The sequence below is a fragment of the Stenella coeruleoalba genome, assembly GCF_951394435.1.
Source record: "Stenella coeruleoalba genome assembly, chromosome: 6".
NCBI classification, from domain to species: domain Eukaryota; kingdom Metazoa; phylum Chordata; class Mammalia; order Artiodactyla; family Delphinidae; genus Stenella; species Stenella coeruleoalba.
In genome coordinates, this window is record NC_137151.1 from 58104355 (window position 1) to 58121090 (window position 16736).

Below are 16736 nucleotides of genomic sequence, written 5' to 3' on the forward strand. Positions count from 1 at the left end.
AGTGTAATCTGCTGTTTTTGGATGGAATGTCCTGTAAATATCAATCAAATCTATCTGGTCTATTGTGTCATTTAAAGCTTGTGTTTCCTTATTAATTTTCTGTCTGGATGATCTGTCCATTGGTTGAGTGAGGTGTTAAAGTCCCCCACTATTATTGTGTTACTGCCGATTCCCTCTTTTATAGCTGTTAGCTGTTTCCTTATGTATTGAGGTGCTCCTATGTTGGGTGCATTTTATTTATAATTGTTATATCTTCTTCTTGGATTGATCCCTTGATCATTATGTAGTGTCCTTCTATGTCTCTTGTTACATTCTCTATTTTAAAGTCTATTTTATCTGATATGAGTATTGCTACTCCAGCTTTCTTTTGGTTTCCATTTGTATGGAGTATATTTTTCCATCCTCTCACTTTCAGTTTGTATGTGTCCCTAGGTCTGAAGTGGGTCACTTGTAGACAGCATATATATTGGTCTTATTTTTGTATCCATTCATCGAGCCTGTGTCTTTTCATTGGAGCATTTAATCCATTCATGTTTAAGATAATTATCGAAATGTATGTTCCTATTACCATTTTCTTAATTGTTATGGGTTTGTTTTTGTAGGTCGTTTTCTTCTCTTGTGTTTCCCACATAGAGAAGTTCCTTTAGCATTTGTTGTAGAGCTGGTTTGGTGGTGGTGAATTCTCTTAGCTTTTGCTTGTCTGTAAAGCTTTCGATTTCTCCATCGAATCTGAATGAGATCCTTGCCGGGTACTGTAATCTTGGTGTGGGTTCTTCCCTTTCATCATTTAAAATATATTGTGCCACTCCTTTCTGGCTTGTAGATTTTCTGCTGAGAATTCAGCTGTTAACCTCATGGGAGTTCCCTTGTATATTATTTGTTGTTTTTCCCTTGTTGCTTTCAATAATTTTTCTTTGTCTTTTTTTTTTTTTTTTTTTGCGGTACGCGGGCCTCTCACTGTTGTGGCCTCTCCCGTTGCGGAGCACAGGCTCCAGACGTGCAGGCTCAGCAGCCATGGCTCACGGGCCTAGCCGCTCCACAGCACCTGGGATCTTCCTGGACTGGGGCACGAACCCGTGTCCCCGGCATCGGCAGGCGGACTCTCAACCACTGCGCCACCAGGGAAGCCCCTTTGTCTTTAATTTTTGTCAGTTTAATTACTATGTGTCTTGGGGTGTTTCTCCTTGGGCTTATGCTGCCTGGGACTCTCTGTGCTTCCTGGACTTGGGTGGCTATTTCCTTTCCCATGTTAGGGAAGTTTTCGACTATAATCTCTTCAAATATTTTCTCGGGTCCTTTCTCTCTCTCTTCTCCTTCTGGGACCCCTATAATGCTAATGTTGTTGCATTTAATGTTTTCCCAGAGGTCTCTTAGGCTGTCTTCATTTCTTTTTATTCTTTTTTCTTAATTTTGTTCAGCAGCAGTGAATTCCACCATTCTGTCTTCCAGGTCACTTTTCTGTTCTTTTGCCTCAGTTTTTCTGCTATTGATTCCTTCTAGTGTATTTTTTATTTCAGTTTTTGTATTGTTAATCTCTGTTTGTTTGTTTTTTAATTCTTCTAGGTGTTTGTTCTTTAATTCTTCTAGGTCCTTGTTAAACACTTCTTGCATCTTCTCAATCTTTGCCTCCATTCTTTTTCCAAGGTCCTAGATCATCTTCACTATCATTATTCTGAATTCTTTTTCTGGAAGGTTGTCTATGTCCACTTCGTTTAGTTTTTTTTCTGGGGTTTTATCATGTTCCTTCCTCTGGTACATAGTCCTCTGCCTGTTCATTTTGTCTGTCTTTCGGTGAATGTGGTTTCCCTACCACATCCTGCAGGATTGTAGTTCTTCTTGCTTCTGCTGTCTGCCTTCTGGTGGATGAGGCTATCTAAGAGGCTTGTGCAAGCTTCCTGATGGGAGAGAGTGGTGGTGGGTAGAGTTGGGTGTTGCTCTGGTGAACAGAGCTCACTAATACTTTAATCCGCTTGTCTGCTGATTGGTGGGGCTGGATTCCCTCCCTGTTGATTGTTTGGCCTGAGGTGGCCCAGCACTGGAGCCTATCTGGCTGCCTGGTGGGGCGAATAGCAGACTCCGGGAGGGCTCACACCAAGGAGTACTTCCCAGAACTTCTGCTGCGAGTGTCCTTGTCCCCACGGTGGGCCCCAGCCACCCCCCGCCTCTGCAGGAGACCCTCCAACACCAGCAGGTAGGTTTGGTTCAGTCTCTTATGGGGTCACTGCTCCTTTCCCTCGGTGCTGATGCAGACAGTACTTTGTGTGTGCTCTCCAAGAGTGGAGTCTCTGTTTCCCCCAGTCCTATTGAAGTCCTGCAATCAAATCCTGCTAGCCTTCAAAGTCTGATTCTCTAGGAATTTCTCCTCCCGTTGCCAGACCTCCAGGTTGGGAAGCCTGATGTGGGGCTCAGAACCTTCATTCCAGTGGGTGGATTTCTGTGGTACAAGTGTTCTCCAGTTTGTGAGTCACCCACCCAGCAGTCATGGGATTTGATTTTATTGTGATTGTGCCCCTCCTACTGTCTCATTGCAGCTTCTCCTTTGTCTTTGGATGTGGGGTATCTTTTTGGTGAGTTCCAGTGTCTTCCTGTCAATGACTGTTCAGCAGTTAGTTGTGATTCTGGTGGTCTTGCAAGAGGGAGTGAGCGCATGTCCTTCTGCTCCACCATCTTGAACCAATGTCCCTGGTAATTGTATTTTTAACTTTATTATTTAAAAATGCCAGAACAATTTTCAAAGTGGTCATACCATTTTAGTTACTGTTTGCATGGTATATATATTTTTCATCCTTATAGTTTCAAAATATTTGTGTCTTTAAATCTAAAATGTGTCTCTTGTAGATTGCATATAGTTGGGTTTTTTTTTAACCCATTCTGTGAATCTCTGGCTTTTTTTTTTTTTTTTTTTTTTTTTGCGGTACGCGGGCCTCTCACTGCTGTGGCCTCTCCCGTTGCGGAGCACAGGCTCCAGACGCACGGGCTCAGCGGCCATGGCTCACGGGCCCAGCCGCTCCGTGGCATGTGGGATCTTCCCAGACCAGGGCACGAACCCATGTCCCCTGCATCGTCAGGCAGACTCTCAACCACTGCGCCACCAGGGAAGCCCAATCTCTGCCTTTTAATTGGAATATTTAATTCATTTACATTTATTTATTTATTTGCCACACTGCTTGACTTGTGTAATTTTAGTTTCCCTACCAGGGATTGAAACTGGGCCCTTGGCAGTGATGGCACACGGGGTCCTAACCACTGGACTGCCAGGGAATTCCCTAATCCATTTACCTTTAATGTAATTACTGATAAGGTAGTATTTAAACCTGCCATTTTGCTATTTGCTTTCTAAATGTTGTATGTTTTTCTGTTCTTCTATTTCTCTATTACTGCTGCCTTTTGTGTTAAATATCTATTATATTTTCTAGTGTACCATTTTAATTACCTTGTTATTTCTTTTATTATATATATTTTGATTATTTTCTTAGTGGTTGCTCTGGGGATTACAATTACCAATGTAGAACAACATAGCTTGGATTAATACTAATTTGATTTCAATAGTATACAAAACTTTGCTACTATATAGCTTTATTCCCTCCCCCACCTTTATGCTACAGTTGTGATACAAATTAGATCTGTATACATAATATGTCTATCAACACAGACTTATAATTATTGCTTTATGCAGCTGTATTTTAAGTCAAATAGGAGAAAGAAGGATTATGAACAAAAAATATATTTATACTGTCTTTTATAATTACTTATATAGTTACCTTTACAAGTTTCCTTTATTCCTTCATGTGGATTTGAGTTATTTTCTAGTTTCTTTTCATTTCAGCCTGAAGGACTCCCTTTAGAATTTCTTGTACGGCAAGTTTCCCAGTGACAAATTCTCTTTATTTTTGTTTATGCATATATTTTGGAATGTACTAATTTCTCCTTCATTTTTGAAGGACAACTTTCCTAGGTATAGAATTCTTGGTTGACAGTGTTTTTCTTTCAGCATTTTGAATATGTCATCTTACTGTTTTCTGCTTCCATAGCTTTGGTTGTGAATCTTATTTAGGATTATGTGATGAGTAGCTTCTCTCTTGACACTTTTTTTTTTTTTTTTTTTTTGCGGTATGTGAGCCTCTCACTGTTGTGGCCTCTCCTGTTGCGGAGCACAGGCTCCGGATGCGCAGGCTCAACGGCCATGGCTCACAGGCCCAGCCGCTCCGCAGCATGTGGGATTTTCCCGGACCGGGGCACGAACCCATGTCCCCTGCATCGGCAGGCGGACTCTCAACCACTGTGGCACCAGGGAAGCCCTCTTGACACTTTTAAGATTCTCTTCTTGACTTTGGCTTTCAACAGGTTAATTATAATGTGTCCAGGTGTGTATTTCTTTGAGTTTATACCACTTGGAATTTATTAAGCTTCTTAGATGTGTGGATTAATGTTTTTCATCAAATTTGGGAAGTTTTTGACCATTATTCCTTCAAATATTATTCCTTTCCTTTTATATTTCTCCTCTCTAGAACTCCAATTATACATGGTATGCTTGATTGTGTGTGACAGCCCTCTGGGGCTCTGTTCATGCATATTTATTCTTTTTCTTTTTTTCTGGTACCCAGACTGGATAATCTCAAGTGACATATATTCAAATTTGCTGGTTCTTTCTTCTGTTGGCTCAAGTCTGCTGTTGAGCCCTTTTTTTTTTTTTTTGAGAGTTATGTTTTATTTGGCAGGAATTTTTAAGGCTTCCAGCCCAGGAGGTAGCATCTCAAGTACGCCTGAGAGAACTGCTCTGAGGAGGCGAGGAGGGAGCTAGGATATATAGGAGTTTTGGAACAAAGGGCAGGTAGTTGGAACATCAAAAGATTACTGTTAATTAAATAAACCCAGGTATCCCAAGTTAAGGAATTTAGCACTTTTCTATGTATGGGAAGATGCAGGAGTCTAGGTTCACTGAAATCATTCCTTTGATATGTACCTCAGTTATCTGGGGTCAGTATCCTGTGTTTTCATATCCTCAGTTTCCTCAAGGTGTTGAGCCCTTCTTATTTTTCACTTCAGTTATTATACTTTTCAACTCCAGAATTTTTGTTTCTTTTTTTTTCAAAACAATTTCTTTATTAATGTTACTTATTTGGTGAAACATTCTCATCATACTTTCCTTTAGTTCTTTAGACATGGTTTCCTTTAGCTTTGTGAACATATTTAAAATATCTTAAAGTCTTTATGTAATATGTGCTTCCTCAGAAATATTTTCTATTGATTGCTTTTTCTCCTGTGTACAGGCCATACATACATTCTTATTTCTTTGCATGTATCATCCTTTTAAACTTTTGTATTTTGAAAACTGGACATTTTGAATAATACAGTGTGGCCACTCTGGAAATCATATTCTACCCTCTCCCCAGGGTTTTTGCTGTTTTTCTTTGTTGTAGTTATTGTTGATTTAGTGAATTTTCTGAATTCATTCCTTAAAGTCTGTGTTCTTTGTTGTGCATAACCACTGATGTCTTTGCTCAGTTAGCTTAGTGGTCATCTGATGACTGGACAGGGATTTCCTTAAATGTCTTCAACCAATACGTTTCCTAGTCTTTGTGGAGGGGCTTAGTATGTGTGTTGGGGTGTGACTTCAACAGTCAGCCAGGGAGTATACAACTCTATTTTTGTATTCATTTCTTGCTTGTGTAGAGCCTCAAGGTTAGCCAGAGGTGAGAGCTTAGAGCCTTCTCAGGTCTTTCCTGAGCATTCACACAGCCCTAGCCATTCACACAATCCTAAGCATGCATATTACTTGGATTCCCTGAAATATGTCAGAGTTTTTCAAAGTCCCTATGGACATCACATTCCCCAGCTAAATAGTATGGCTGGAGCAACGGTGCTTCAAACAAAGATGAGAGTTTTTTTTTTTTTGGTACGCGAGCCTCTCACTGTTGTGGTCTCTCCCGTTGCGGAGCACAGGCTCCGGACGCGCAGGTTCAGCGGCCATGGCTCACGGGCCCAGCCGCTCCGCGGCATGTGGGATCTTCCCGTACCGGGGCACGAACCCGTGTCTCCTGCATCGGCAGGCGGACTCTCAACCATTGCGCCACCAGGGAAGCTCAAAGATGAGAAATTTTTGACCTCTGTATTGGATGAGGAGCCACTGGTGAAATTTTAAGCAAAGAAGGATCACAACTGTATTTGTATAGCAGAAAGAACCTTTGCCAATGAAGCGGAGAATGAATTATGGGCAGACAGACTGGAGGCAGAGAGATCAAGGAGACTAATGCAGTATTTTAGGAAAAGAGTAATGAAGGCTTGAGTTAAGGTTGGAATACAGAGAAAGGAGAAAGAGGAGTGGTGGATTGGAAAATCTATTTACAGATTAGACCCTTCGTGATTTCCAGGGTGTTTCATTGGGAGGCCAGTGCGAACAGGTAAATCAGAGGTAAGGTCTGTCTATTCTCAGATCTGATGAGGGAAATTAAATGGAGGATGGGGTCATCTACCAAAAAAAAAAAAAAAAGGGAGGAGGCACAGGTTTGAGAGAAAACATAAAGACAGGGATCCAAATATAATTAACATTACCTGTGATTGAAATAATTTATGTATTTTTTAGATAAAGATCTTTGAGTGGGAAATTCTGTGTAATTGTGCCACTCAAACAGTTTTGGATTCAGATGCCACAATCCTTCCTTTCCCTCCATCCAGTAGATTCATCACCATTCTTGATTTAGGAATGCTTTAAAGATGCTAGTCATTTGGAACGTATCTGACAAAGTGAGAGGGACTTGGTAAACGTGCTGCCCTAAACAGAAATGTGATATAAACTTGTCAATAGTTATTTCTTGGGCGGTTTTGCGCTCTGAAAACCTAGCAGATAATGGGTGAAACGTTATTGGTGATGATAATTACCTGGAGAAACGTGAGTATATGATTTCTTAAACCTTGTAAATTAAATTGGGCTTAAAATAGATGGTTTTACCACTAGGGAAATGGTTGTTTTCCTTGAAATTCAACCTTTGCAAATTGGTAAAGACAAGAAGGTGGGTAGACTGCACTATGGAAAAGAACATCCGACCGATTTCCACTCTTTTCACACCTCTCCCTTTTTTTCTTTTGCTTCTCAGATGACCAAGTTAATCTTAGTCCAAGTGAACCTTTTAGTTTTGACGTAGGGCCGCGGTGAACACTAAAACGAAGAAAGGGGTTCCGGTCTTCGCGTTCCTGCAGTTTCATCTCGGCGCCAGCCGGGCGCACAGAACTGGGGAGGGAGAGGTGCGGGCAGAGAAGGGAGGATGTCGGAGAGGCGGGAGCGGCCCTAGCGCTAACTTCCGCCCCACCCTCCAAGCCGGGACGCCTGAAGCAGGCGGCCCGCGTTGTCTGTCCCGGGCGCTCCTCCTGGGACGCCCGCTCGACTCCCGAGTCGTCTTCAATTGGCCGTCGGGGAAACGGAAGCCGAAGCGGCGCAGTGAACCCGGAAGTGCTTCGCGGCGGAGGCCTGGGCGACTCTTTTGAATGGAATCGGGCTGATTCATCGCAGGTTCGCGGAGCCAGAGCTCGGCCGAGTCGGAGCTTGCTGGTGTTGCTGTCGGTCTCGCCGCCGCCGCTGCGTCACCGCTGCTGGAAGACAAGGGTCCAGACCGCGGCCTCCTGCTCCGCCCGCCTTCAGGTAAGACGGGGAACGCAGGCCCCAGAGGTCCGCGGAGGCAGCCGCGCTAGGCCGCTGCCAGCGCCTTGCTTTCCTGAGTCACGTTGCTCAGCCTAGTTTCCACTGGGGTCCCGGGCGGTGAGGGTGGAGTCCAGCTCCCTTCGTCCTACACGCTGTCTCCCTGGGTCTCTGACTAAGTTAGGTCTGGATGTGGTCTCCTTCCTCCAAGCGTTTCTGCTCCGCTGAATTCACCACATCTTGGGAGCCTCTCCTCTCTATTCAGAGAGGACCCTTAGTTTTGGCTTCTGTTTGTCTGTGTTCTGTTGAAACTTACCCCTGTGTTGAAAAACTTCCCGCCAGACAGGAAACAAGGGCGAGAGAATAAAATTAACTTTCCCGTTGAATGTATGTTTGCTTTATCACTTGTGTTAACCTTAGGCCTTGACCCCTTTTCTCATAGTGTTAGGTTTTCAACTGCCTTCAAAACCAAACAAAACCCCAGAGGTGCATTGTTTTTTAACCTTGAAACTCTTTAAAACAAAGTATGGTTATTCCTGCTCTGCCTTTTAACTTAACTTTCAGTTTGTCCCACTTGAGTAGTTGTTGATGAATTGATTACATTTCCTGTTTTCAGTAAAGTAGAAATCTGCTACTGTGTGTTACATCTTGGAACTTAATTTTCCTGGGGGCACTACTTTGTGTCAGGCAAAGAAGAAAAATGTAAATTTCTCGAAAGAGTTTGAATATAAACCTAGTGACCTAAGGAAAAATTCTTGAAATTAAAATGGTATCCAAAAGTTGGGAAAGGCAAGGAAGAGGCTTTAAAAATTAGCAAGAAATGTACTTCTAGAGTGAAAATCATTTTTTTCATTGCTCACAAAAGTATTTAGTGAGCAGACTTAATGTTTGTGAGTAAGCAAGACGATAGCCACTGATAATGTTGCAATAAAAAAGAACTGAATACAGTTATAGTGGAGATGATTAATATAATGGTGGCCTTCTAGTCTTGTCCTATAAAGCTAGCAACTGGCTCATTTGAAGTTTAAATTATGTTTCTTTTAAACATATAAATTTAAATGGGTTATTGTGCATTTGAAGAGATTAAGATACGTGGTGGCTCAGAATTAACTACAAGATGTGTTTAGTGAAGTGGTATTTAGTGAGAAGCCTGAATATTGTCTTGAATTCGTCCCAGGACAGAATTGCATCTGGCCAACAGAAGAAAGTTTTGAAGTCATGATCTTTCAATGAAGCCTCACCTGTTGAGTTTGGGAGATTTTTTTTTTTCCCCCAAGGGTCTTGATAAATATTATATTGCTGTTTTAATTGAAAAGCTGGATTTTTAACCTGTTTGACATGGGTTTATTCTATTTTTATACTTGTCTGTAACCCTTGTGTTTAATATCTAATTTCAGGACCCATGTTTGAAAATCAATAACAAGGAGCAATTGTGCTTCTATTTAATTGTTTTAAATTTTATAGCAATGTTTGTTTCATAAGTCATTGTCTACCTGTGAAAGCCTTACCTGAATACTTGTGATTTAGTACTCATGAACTTGTCATATACCCGGTTTGTTGCACTCATTTGACACTCATTCTGTTTTCTGGTATTTTGGTGTCCCCATCTGTAAAGTGAGAATTGGATTAAATAATCTTTCCTGGCTCTAAGATAAATAACAATAACAACAGTTACTGAGTACCTATGAATGTTTCAGGCACTATATTAGGTGCTTTGCATTTTTTTCTTACAACAGACTTGCAAGGAAGATATTATTCTCATTTTATAGATGAAGTCTAGAGGCTAAGAGAAGGTAACTTGTTCACATCATATAGAGGGTAGGTGATGAAGCCAGGATTCAAATCTAGGTCTGATTGCCTCCAGAGCCTTTCTGGCTCAATACTACTATTCTTTCACTTTATGTTTTTTCTATGGGATTATATCATGCCTCCCCAGGTAGATTGTAAATTCTTTCAGTGAAAGTCACTAAATTCCTTAGTGGCTCTGTTTCCATATCACCTTATAAACAAGATAGTATTTAATAAATATTTTGCTTCAGTGCTGTAATTAAGAGCTAGCACAAGAAGATATTCATGATAATTCCATCCTCACTGTTCTAAACAGGGGGAATCTTACTTTCAAAACCTTATTTATATAATTAAGTTTAACGTTGACTCTTTCCATTTTTTCCACTGAAGAAAGCCCTTAAGAAAGTGAGAGAAAGAAGTTCCTAATTACTTTCCACAAATCAGACAGTAGAGGAATTAGAAATACAGTGAGATCACAAATATGGAGTAGTTAAAGGATTTAGCATCAATCTGAGAAGTAATAGTATATAACTGCAGCATGGGTTGAGGAGTAAAAAATGAAAAATGAGCTAGGAAACAGTAGAAAAACCTGAACAGATAAGGGCTTCATGATTTTGTTAGCTCAGTTGTGAGATGAAGAAGTGGAAAATCATCAGCCCTTTTTTTTTTTACCAATTAGGATTTTAAACATTATGTATGACATATTAGGCATAAACACTTTATTCATATTATCTCATAATGTTTTAGTTAATCATATCATGAATAAGCTGTTGAGTCCTCTGCTTTTTGATAGGTGTAAAAACTTGGTTTAGATCCATAGACCTTTTGCATTGCTTTTATTTCTAAGCACTGGAAGTATTCTTTTATGTTCTAGTGTAACACTTTTAATTTTTATGAACCCCTTTGCGAAGTTCTGCAAAATGCAAGTCCCTCTTCTCCAGTGTGATTCATTTAGTACTGTGAAATATGCCATGTTTTGAAATTCACTAAATGGCAAACTCTATGGGAAGAAGAACCCATGCTGGATGAACTGTAGCTATGCTCAGGATGGTGGTGCTGATGACAGCAGCTAGCATTCATTGTTTACTTGCTATGTGCCATCATTGTTTACTTGCTATGTGCCAAGCCTTGTGTTAAATGTTGTTTATGTTCATTATCTTATTTAATTATCTAAACACCTCTATGAGGTGGATACTATCATTATCCCTATTTTGCAGATGAGGAAACTGAGCCTGAGAGAGGAAACTGACCCAAGGATACAGAGCTAAAACGTGTTAGAGCCAGTATTTGAATCCTGGCACTTAGATTGCAGACTCATAGCTCTTAACCTCATATAGCAAGAAAAACAGTCATCACCATTTACCATCTGGGCCAGTAGACCTTTTAAAATTTCTTACACCTTTAAGTCATTTGAAGGTGTATGTACCTGAAATGGACAACATTGTTGGAATGTAATTAACTGCTCGTCATCCATCATGCATGAACCTGGAACATACCCATCTTATAAAGATCAGTTCCACATTTTAAATATGTGTCTAATAGGCCCCAGCTTATCTTTTCTTTTGGTTCTACTTGCACTCGCAATACTTTGTATGTGTGTTAAAATATGCCTATCATAAAATTTACCATTTTAACCATTTTTAGACATACAGTTCAGTGGCATTAAGTTCATTCACATTGTTGTGCAATCATCACTACCATCCATCTCCAGACCTTTTTCATCTTCCCTGATGCAGTACTTTTTAAAACAAGCTTATAATTTTGTTGAAGTGGAGATGTCCATCATCTTTGCTTATAAAACATTTTTATTTTTAGATTTATAAACACCAATTAGAGTTAATCCAATGATTTTTTAAAATTTCTACATTTTTACTCACCTTTGTGTACACTTCAGCATTTGTCCACTTATCAACTGTATCAACATCATAAAAGATAACAGAATATGTCATCTCTTTATCAAAACAGGTTCTTGTTGTAAAATAGTGTATAATGAAGTCCTTGTCGAATACCAACTGGATGAGAATGTCATATTTCCTTTCTGGTCTTAGAAATATATTGTTCAACTCATTGATCCTTTAAAAAGTAATTTTTCGAGGTAAAATTCACATAACACAAAATTAACCATTTTAAAGTGAACAGTTCAGTACCATTTAGTACATTCATAATGTTGTGCAACTACCCCCTCTATGTAGTTCCAAAACATTTTACATTCTTCTAAAGTAAAATCCCTTACCCATTAAGCAGTTTCTCCATTTTATTCCCTCCCTCAGCCCCTGGCAATCACCAACCTGCATTTTGTCTTTGTGGATTTATATATTTTGGATATTTCATGTAAATGGAATCATACACTATGTGACTTTGTGTGCATGGCTTCTTTCACATAGCATAATGTTTTGACGTTCATCCATGTTGTAACAGTTATCAGTATTTCATTCCTTTTTATAGTTGAATAATATTCCATATGTTCCATTGTATGTATATATAGAATTTGTTTATCCTTACCCCCTTTGATGGACATTTGGGCTGTTTCCACCTTTTGGCTGTTGTGAATAGTTATGCTATAAATATGCATGTACATGTTCTTGTTTTGAATACCTGTTTCAATTCTTTTGGCTATATACCTAGGAGTAGAATTTCTGGGTCATGTGGTAATTCTGTGTTGAGCTTTGTGAAGAGCTCTCAAACTGTTTCCAACAGTCATTAATTTTTAAGTTTGAGAAAATTGATACAGGATATTGTCAGTGGTCTGAGATTTTGTTTATATTAGTGGTTCTGAACTGGGATGATTTTGCCCTTCTAGGGGACATTTGGCAATGTCTGGAGACATTTTTTTAAAATTGAAGTATAGTTGATTTACAATATTGTGTTAGTTTCAGGTGTAGGGCAAAGTGATTCAGTTATATAAGTATATTTTTTCAGATTATTTTCCATTATAGGTTATTACAAGGTATTGACTATTGTTCTCTGTGTTATACAGCAAATCCTTATTGCTTATCTATTTTATGTATAGTAGTTTATACTGTTAATCCCATACTCCTAATTTATCCCTCCCCCACAGCCTTTCCCTTTTGGTAACCGTGTTCATTTTCTATGTGAGTCTGTTTCTGTTTTGTACATAGATTTATCTGTATTATTTTTTAGATTCCACATATAAGTGGTATTATATAATTTTTATCTTTCTCTGTCTGACTTCATTTAGTATGATAATCTCTGGGTCCATCTATGTTGCTGCAAATGGCAATGTTTCATTCTTTTTTATAGCTGAGTAATATTCCATTGTGTATATGTACCACATGTTCTTGAACCAGTCGTCTGTTGATGGATACTTGGGTTGCTTCCATGTCTTGGCTATTGTAAATAGTGCTGCTGTGAACATTGTGGTACATGTACCTTTTCTAATTATGCATTTTCATCTTTTCCGGATATATGCCCAGGAGTGGGATTGCTGGATCATATGGTAGTTTTATTTTTAGTTTTTTAAGAAACCTCCATATCGTTTTCCATAACAGCTGTACCAGTTTACATTCCCACCAACAGGGTAGGAGGGTTCCCTCTTCGGAGACAGTTTTGATTATCACAGCTGGTGGCATCCAGTGCGTAGAGGCCAGGGCAGGGATGCTGCTAAACATCCTATAATGCCCAAGACAACCCCCTACAATAAGAAATTATTTGGTTCTGAATGTCAGTAGTGCCAAAGAAACCTTGGCTTATGTCAATTTTGTTATCATTAGAGTGCTGTTACTTGTTTCTTTACATTCACCTTGTGATTCTCTAATAATTGTGAAACTTTTTTTCTCTGTCAGTTTTCTCTTTGCCATTATGGGAGGAAAATGAAGAATTCTGAATTCTCAACTGTGTTCAATGAAAGCTAAAAAAAAGACTACAAAGATGATGTCTCCAGTCTTTTATATCTTTTTGAAAGATGAAGCAGTGCTTTGGGCAGCACAATAAAAACTGAAGGATGATGCAATGGCTGTAATGTATTTCACTATTGCATCATTTAGGATGATTGTTACCATTCTTCCATTTTCTTATTATTTTAGTCTTTTTTGGCATAGTTGGGAATAACTGATTAAGACATGACAGAGTAATTCCTAGGATAATGAAATAACAAACCTTAAAGATATAGGAAAATTAACCACTTAGATTCCATAATATGTTATAGATTTCTAACAATGTACAATGAACCTATATGGTAATTACTCAATAGAATGAATTTTGTTCTATTTAAAAAATGAATAAATCTTCTTTGTTCTTTAAAACACCTCTAGAAAGACTGAAAGTCATGAAATGTCAGTCTACATATAATTAGAACAGCTCAAAAAAGAAACTTTAGAAACAAAATTTGGATACAGGGGCAATCACTATGCTCTGTAGCTCCCTTGGATGGTATTTCATTCTGTACTCTCAGGAAATGGTAATTAAAAATCAATTTTGATTTCTATTTTGTTTTTAGGAATTTTGCTTCTTTTAAAGCTCTTGGTATATTTCCCTCCTTAGTTCTCAAAATAATTACATCTTATTTTATTTACTTTTTTTTAGGAGAGAAAAAAAAAAAAAACTTGGGAAAAACTGTACCTGCCAGCATTAGCAAGAGCTTGAGTTAAGAAGAAATTTGTCAAACTCAACAAATTGAAGCTTAACATCACAAGAGTTGTAGTTACTGACCAGGTGAGCATTAAGAATATATTTTACTTTTATCTATCCTTACAGGATATGTCATAAAGATGTTACGAAAATGTATCAGTTTTAGCACACATGAAAAGCCCAGATTGAGGGGCTCATGAAAGTCATTTAGATAACTAGCAGTTTTGTCCTTGTCTGCTTTCTAGAAACTTTTTTTAAGGTAGTATGACTTAGAACATTTATCGATGTATTTCATTCCAAATGTTAGTATTTTTATTAAACCTTATTATCTTAAAATATTTAGTTTGTTAAATTTTTTCCTGTTTGCTGAGACATCTAATTTTGTTAAAAACACAAATTTGACCTGCCAGATTTTCTTTCCCTCTGCTCCTCACATTGCTCATGTATATTCACAGCATCTGGAGTCTGTGTAAAGTCATCAGAAACAACACAGGGGGAATAGATAAACTGAACACAGCTGGGAGTTGACTTTGGCCTGGAATGTATAGAATGTCTAAAGTTTTTTTTTCCCATTTGTTCTTTATGTTTGTAAGCTTGAACTAGGCCAAAAGAATTTTTTTGAAGGGGGTAATATATTGTAGAGGAATAAACGTATTTTATATTTTAAAATACACAGGGTTTTGTTTTGTTTTCAGTCTACAGCCTTTAAAAAGTGATATGTATCAATGCCATATTTGAGTTGAGGAATTTTAATGAGAATTTGATGGAGATTTTATTTGTAAATATTGCTATTAGGAAGGTGAGTTAAGGTTATAAAGTGGAAATTTTGTTTAGACTATCCAGTTTTCTTATATGCTTTTTCATTTTTTAAAATGAGTTTATCTGTTGTCAGTCTCACAAACTTGTGGAGTGAAACAAGCCAGACAACATATATTATTTTGTTTACATAAAATTCAAAAGCAACAGAAGTGATCTGTGCTGTTGGAAGTTGGAATTCTACCTTTGCAGGGTGGTAGAGACTAGGAAGGGGATACGAGAGGTTCTTAGGTGCTGACAGGGTTCTCTTTCTTCATCTTGGTGGTGGTTATGGTGGTGTGTTCACTTTGTACAGGTTCCATGGCTGTATCATTTGTGCACTTTTCTAAATATGGACTTGAATGAAGTTTGCTGTACCAACAGTGTTAAATATTCACAGGATTAAATTGTTTGCAGGATTCAACAAATATAATTAGGCAGTAATGATCATAAGTACATTACTGAAAAGTTTGTATATCTGTTCTAACTAGTAAAACAACATGGACAAATGACTAAAGTAATCTGTTAGCATTTAATTTAGAATATAGTTTGTGGTAATACCATTTTCTAAAGCATACACATAGGAAGAAGAGGAATTTTAAGGCATAGTAGCAATTTTTAAGTAGAAAAAAATGCTTCATTGTTTAGAGTATTTAGTTATACTAATATTAATTTTTATAATTTGATTACTCCTTTTTGTGTATTTGTGGCCATACTAGTACCCTTGTTGTTTTTTCCTTTGATTTCTTCTGTGAATTTTTCAAGCTTATAAGAATATCTTCTGTAGTTATTCCAGACATAAAAAACAAATCAGATTGATATTTCAAAGTTAATTCTCTTGGTACTGATTAACTCTAAAATTGTAATTGAGAACAGCAGCCAAATTTCCTTAGTGAAAAAGGTGTATATCTTTACAGTATCTGAAATAAGGCAAACTATCTGTGTGGATTCTAGAACACTATCTTAATGCATTTAATGCAATATTACTTTATATTTCTTTTAGTATAATGAGTTCGTTTTTAAAAAGCCTTTGATGCTAATTCAGAGATCCATAATCTGCTCACAATGTCTTTCACATGTAGTTTTGATGATAACTGACAAGCTGTAAGTTAATTAGCACAGAACTTACTAATGAGGATGTTAAAATTTAATTTAAAAGTGAGGACTTTTATTTGTACACTCTGGACAAATTGAAGGAAATTCAATCATACATATGATAAGCATTTCAGGCACTTTTTCCTCATTCAGGTACTTTATTAGGTAACAATAAGAAAATATAATTAACTTAATGATAGCAAAGTTTTGAAAGTATGCTAAGATTGCTTGTCTTTAAAACTGGGGATAACCCAAAACCAAAGCAGTAAAATAAGGTCTGTTAATTAGCATGGAAGACAGCTTCTTGAATTAATATGTGGTGTTAATTAACAGGAAGTCTGATGTTGTGTTGTAATTACCACCAATATTTTTGACATACTGAGTGACTGAAGGTGAATTATGTAGATAGCAATTGAGTAAACACTTTTGTGCTTAGGAACGTTTTTCTTTGTTTCTGTTTTCTAGAAATATGGACAGACTGCTTAGACTTGGAGGAGGTATGCCTGGACTGGGCCAGGTTAGTATATAGACTCTACGTGTTTCTTTGTGTGTAAACTATAAGCCTTTCACTAGTTATCCAAAGAGAAAAAAGTCAGTCCCAAGAAAATCGCCTCACAGATAACCTTATGGTAAGAAGCTTCCCTTACTGCTGGTTACTGTATTCCAACACTAAATAACTTGTGGAGAAAATGTTCTATTTTCTTAATTTAATTTTCTCCCAGGAATAAGAATTTTCTCTATTTGCTTTGATTTAAAGTTTTGGGATATGCGAGATTATCAAACTTGCCTATTGGTTAAAAAAAAAAAGACTCAAAGTATCTTATTTCTGGGTTTACAA

General features: G+C 37.8%; 1 protein-coding gene across 3 annotated transcripts in view; it reads left to right on the forward strand.

Annotated features, from left to right (window-relative positions):
• The window catches only part of PSMD14 (proteasome 26S subunit, non-ATPase 14), a 133289-nt gene that overhangs the window by 29297 nt on the left and 87256 nt on the right, over positions 1 to 16736 (forward strand). Inside the window, exons 3-5 of one of the 3 annotated variants that reach the window (XM_079923938.1) lie at positions 7508 to 7636; positions 13964 to 14092; positions 16364 to 16415. In XM_079923938.1, the coding sequence (XP_079780064.1) occupies positions 16368 to 16415 (48 nt within the window). In that variant the 5' untranslated portion in view covers positions 7508 to 7636; positions 13964 to 14092; positions 16364 to 16367. Of the gene's footprint in view, positions 1 to 6870; positions 7637 to 13963; positions 14093 to 16363; positions 16416 to 16736 lie in introns of those variants that run through there. The other 2 variants (XM_079923939.1, XM_079923937.1) reach the window with 2 other exon arrangements.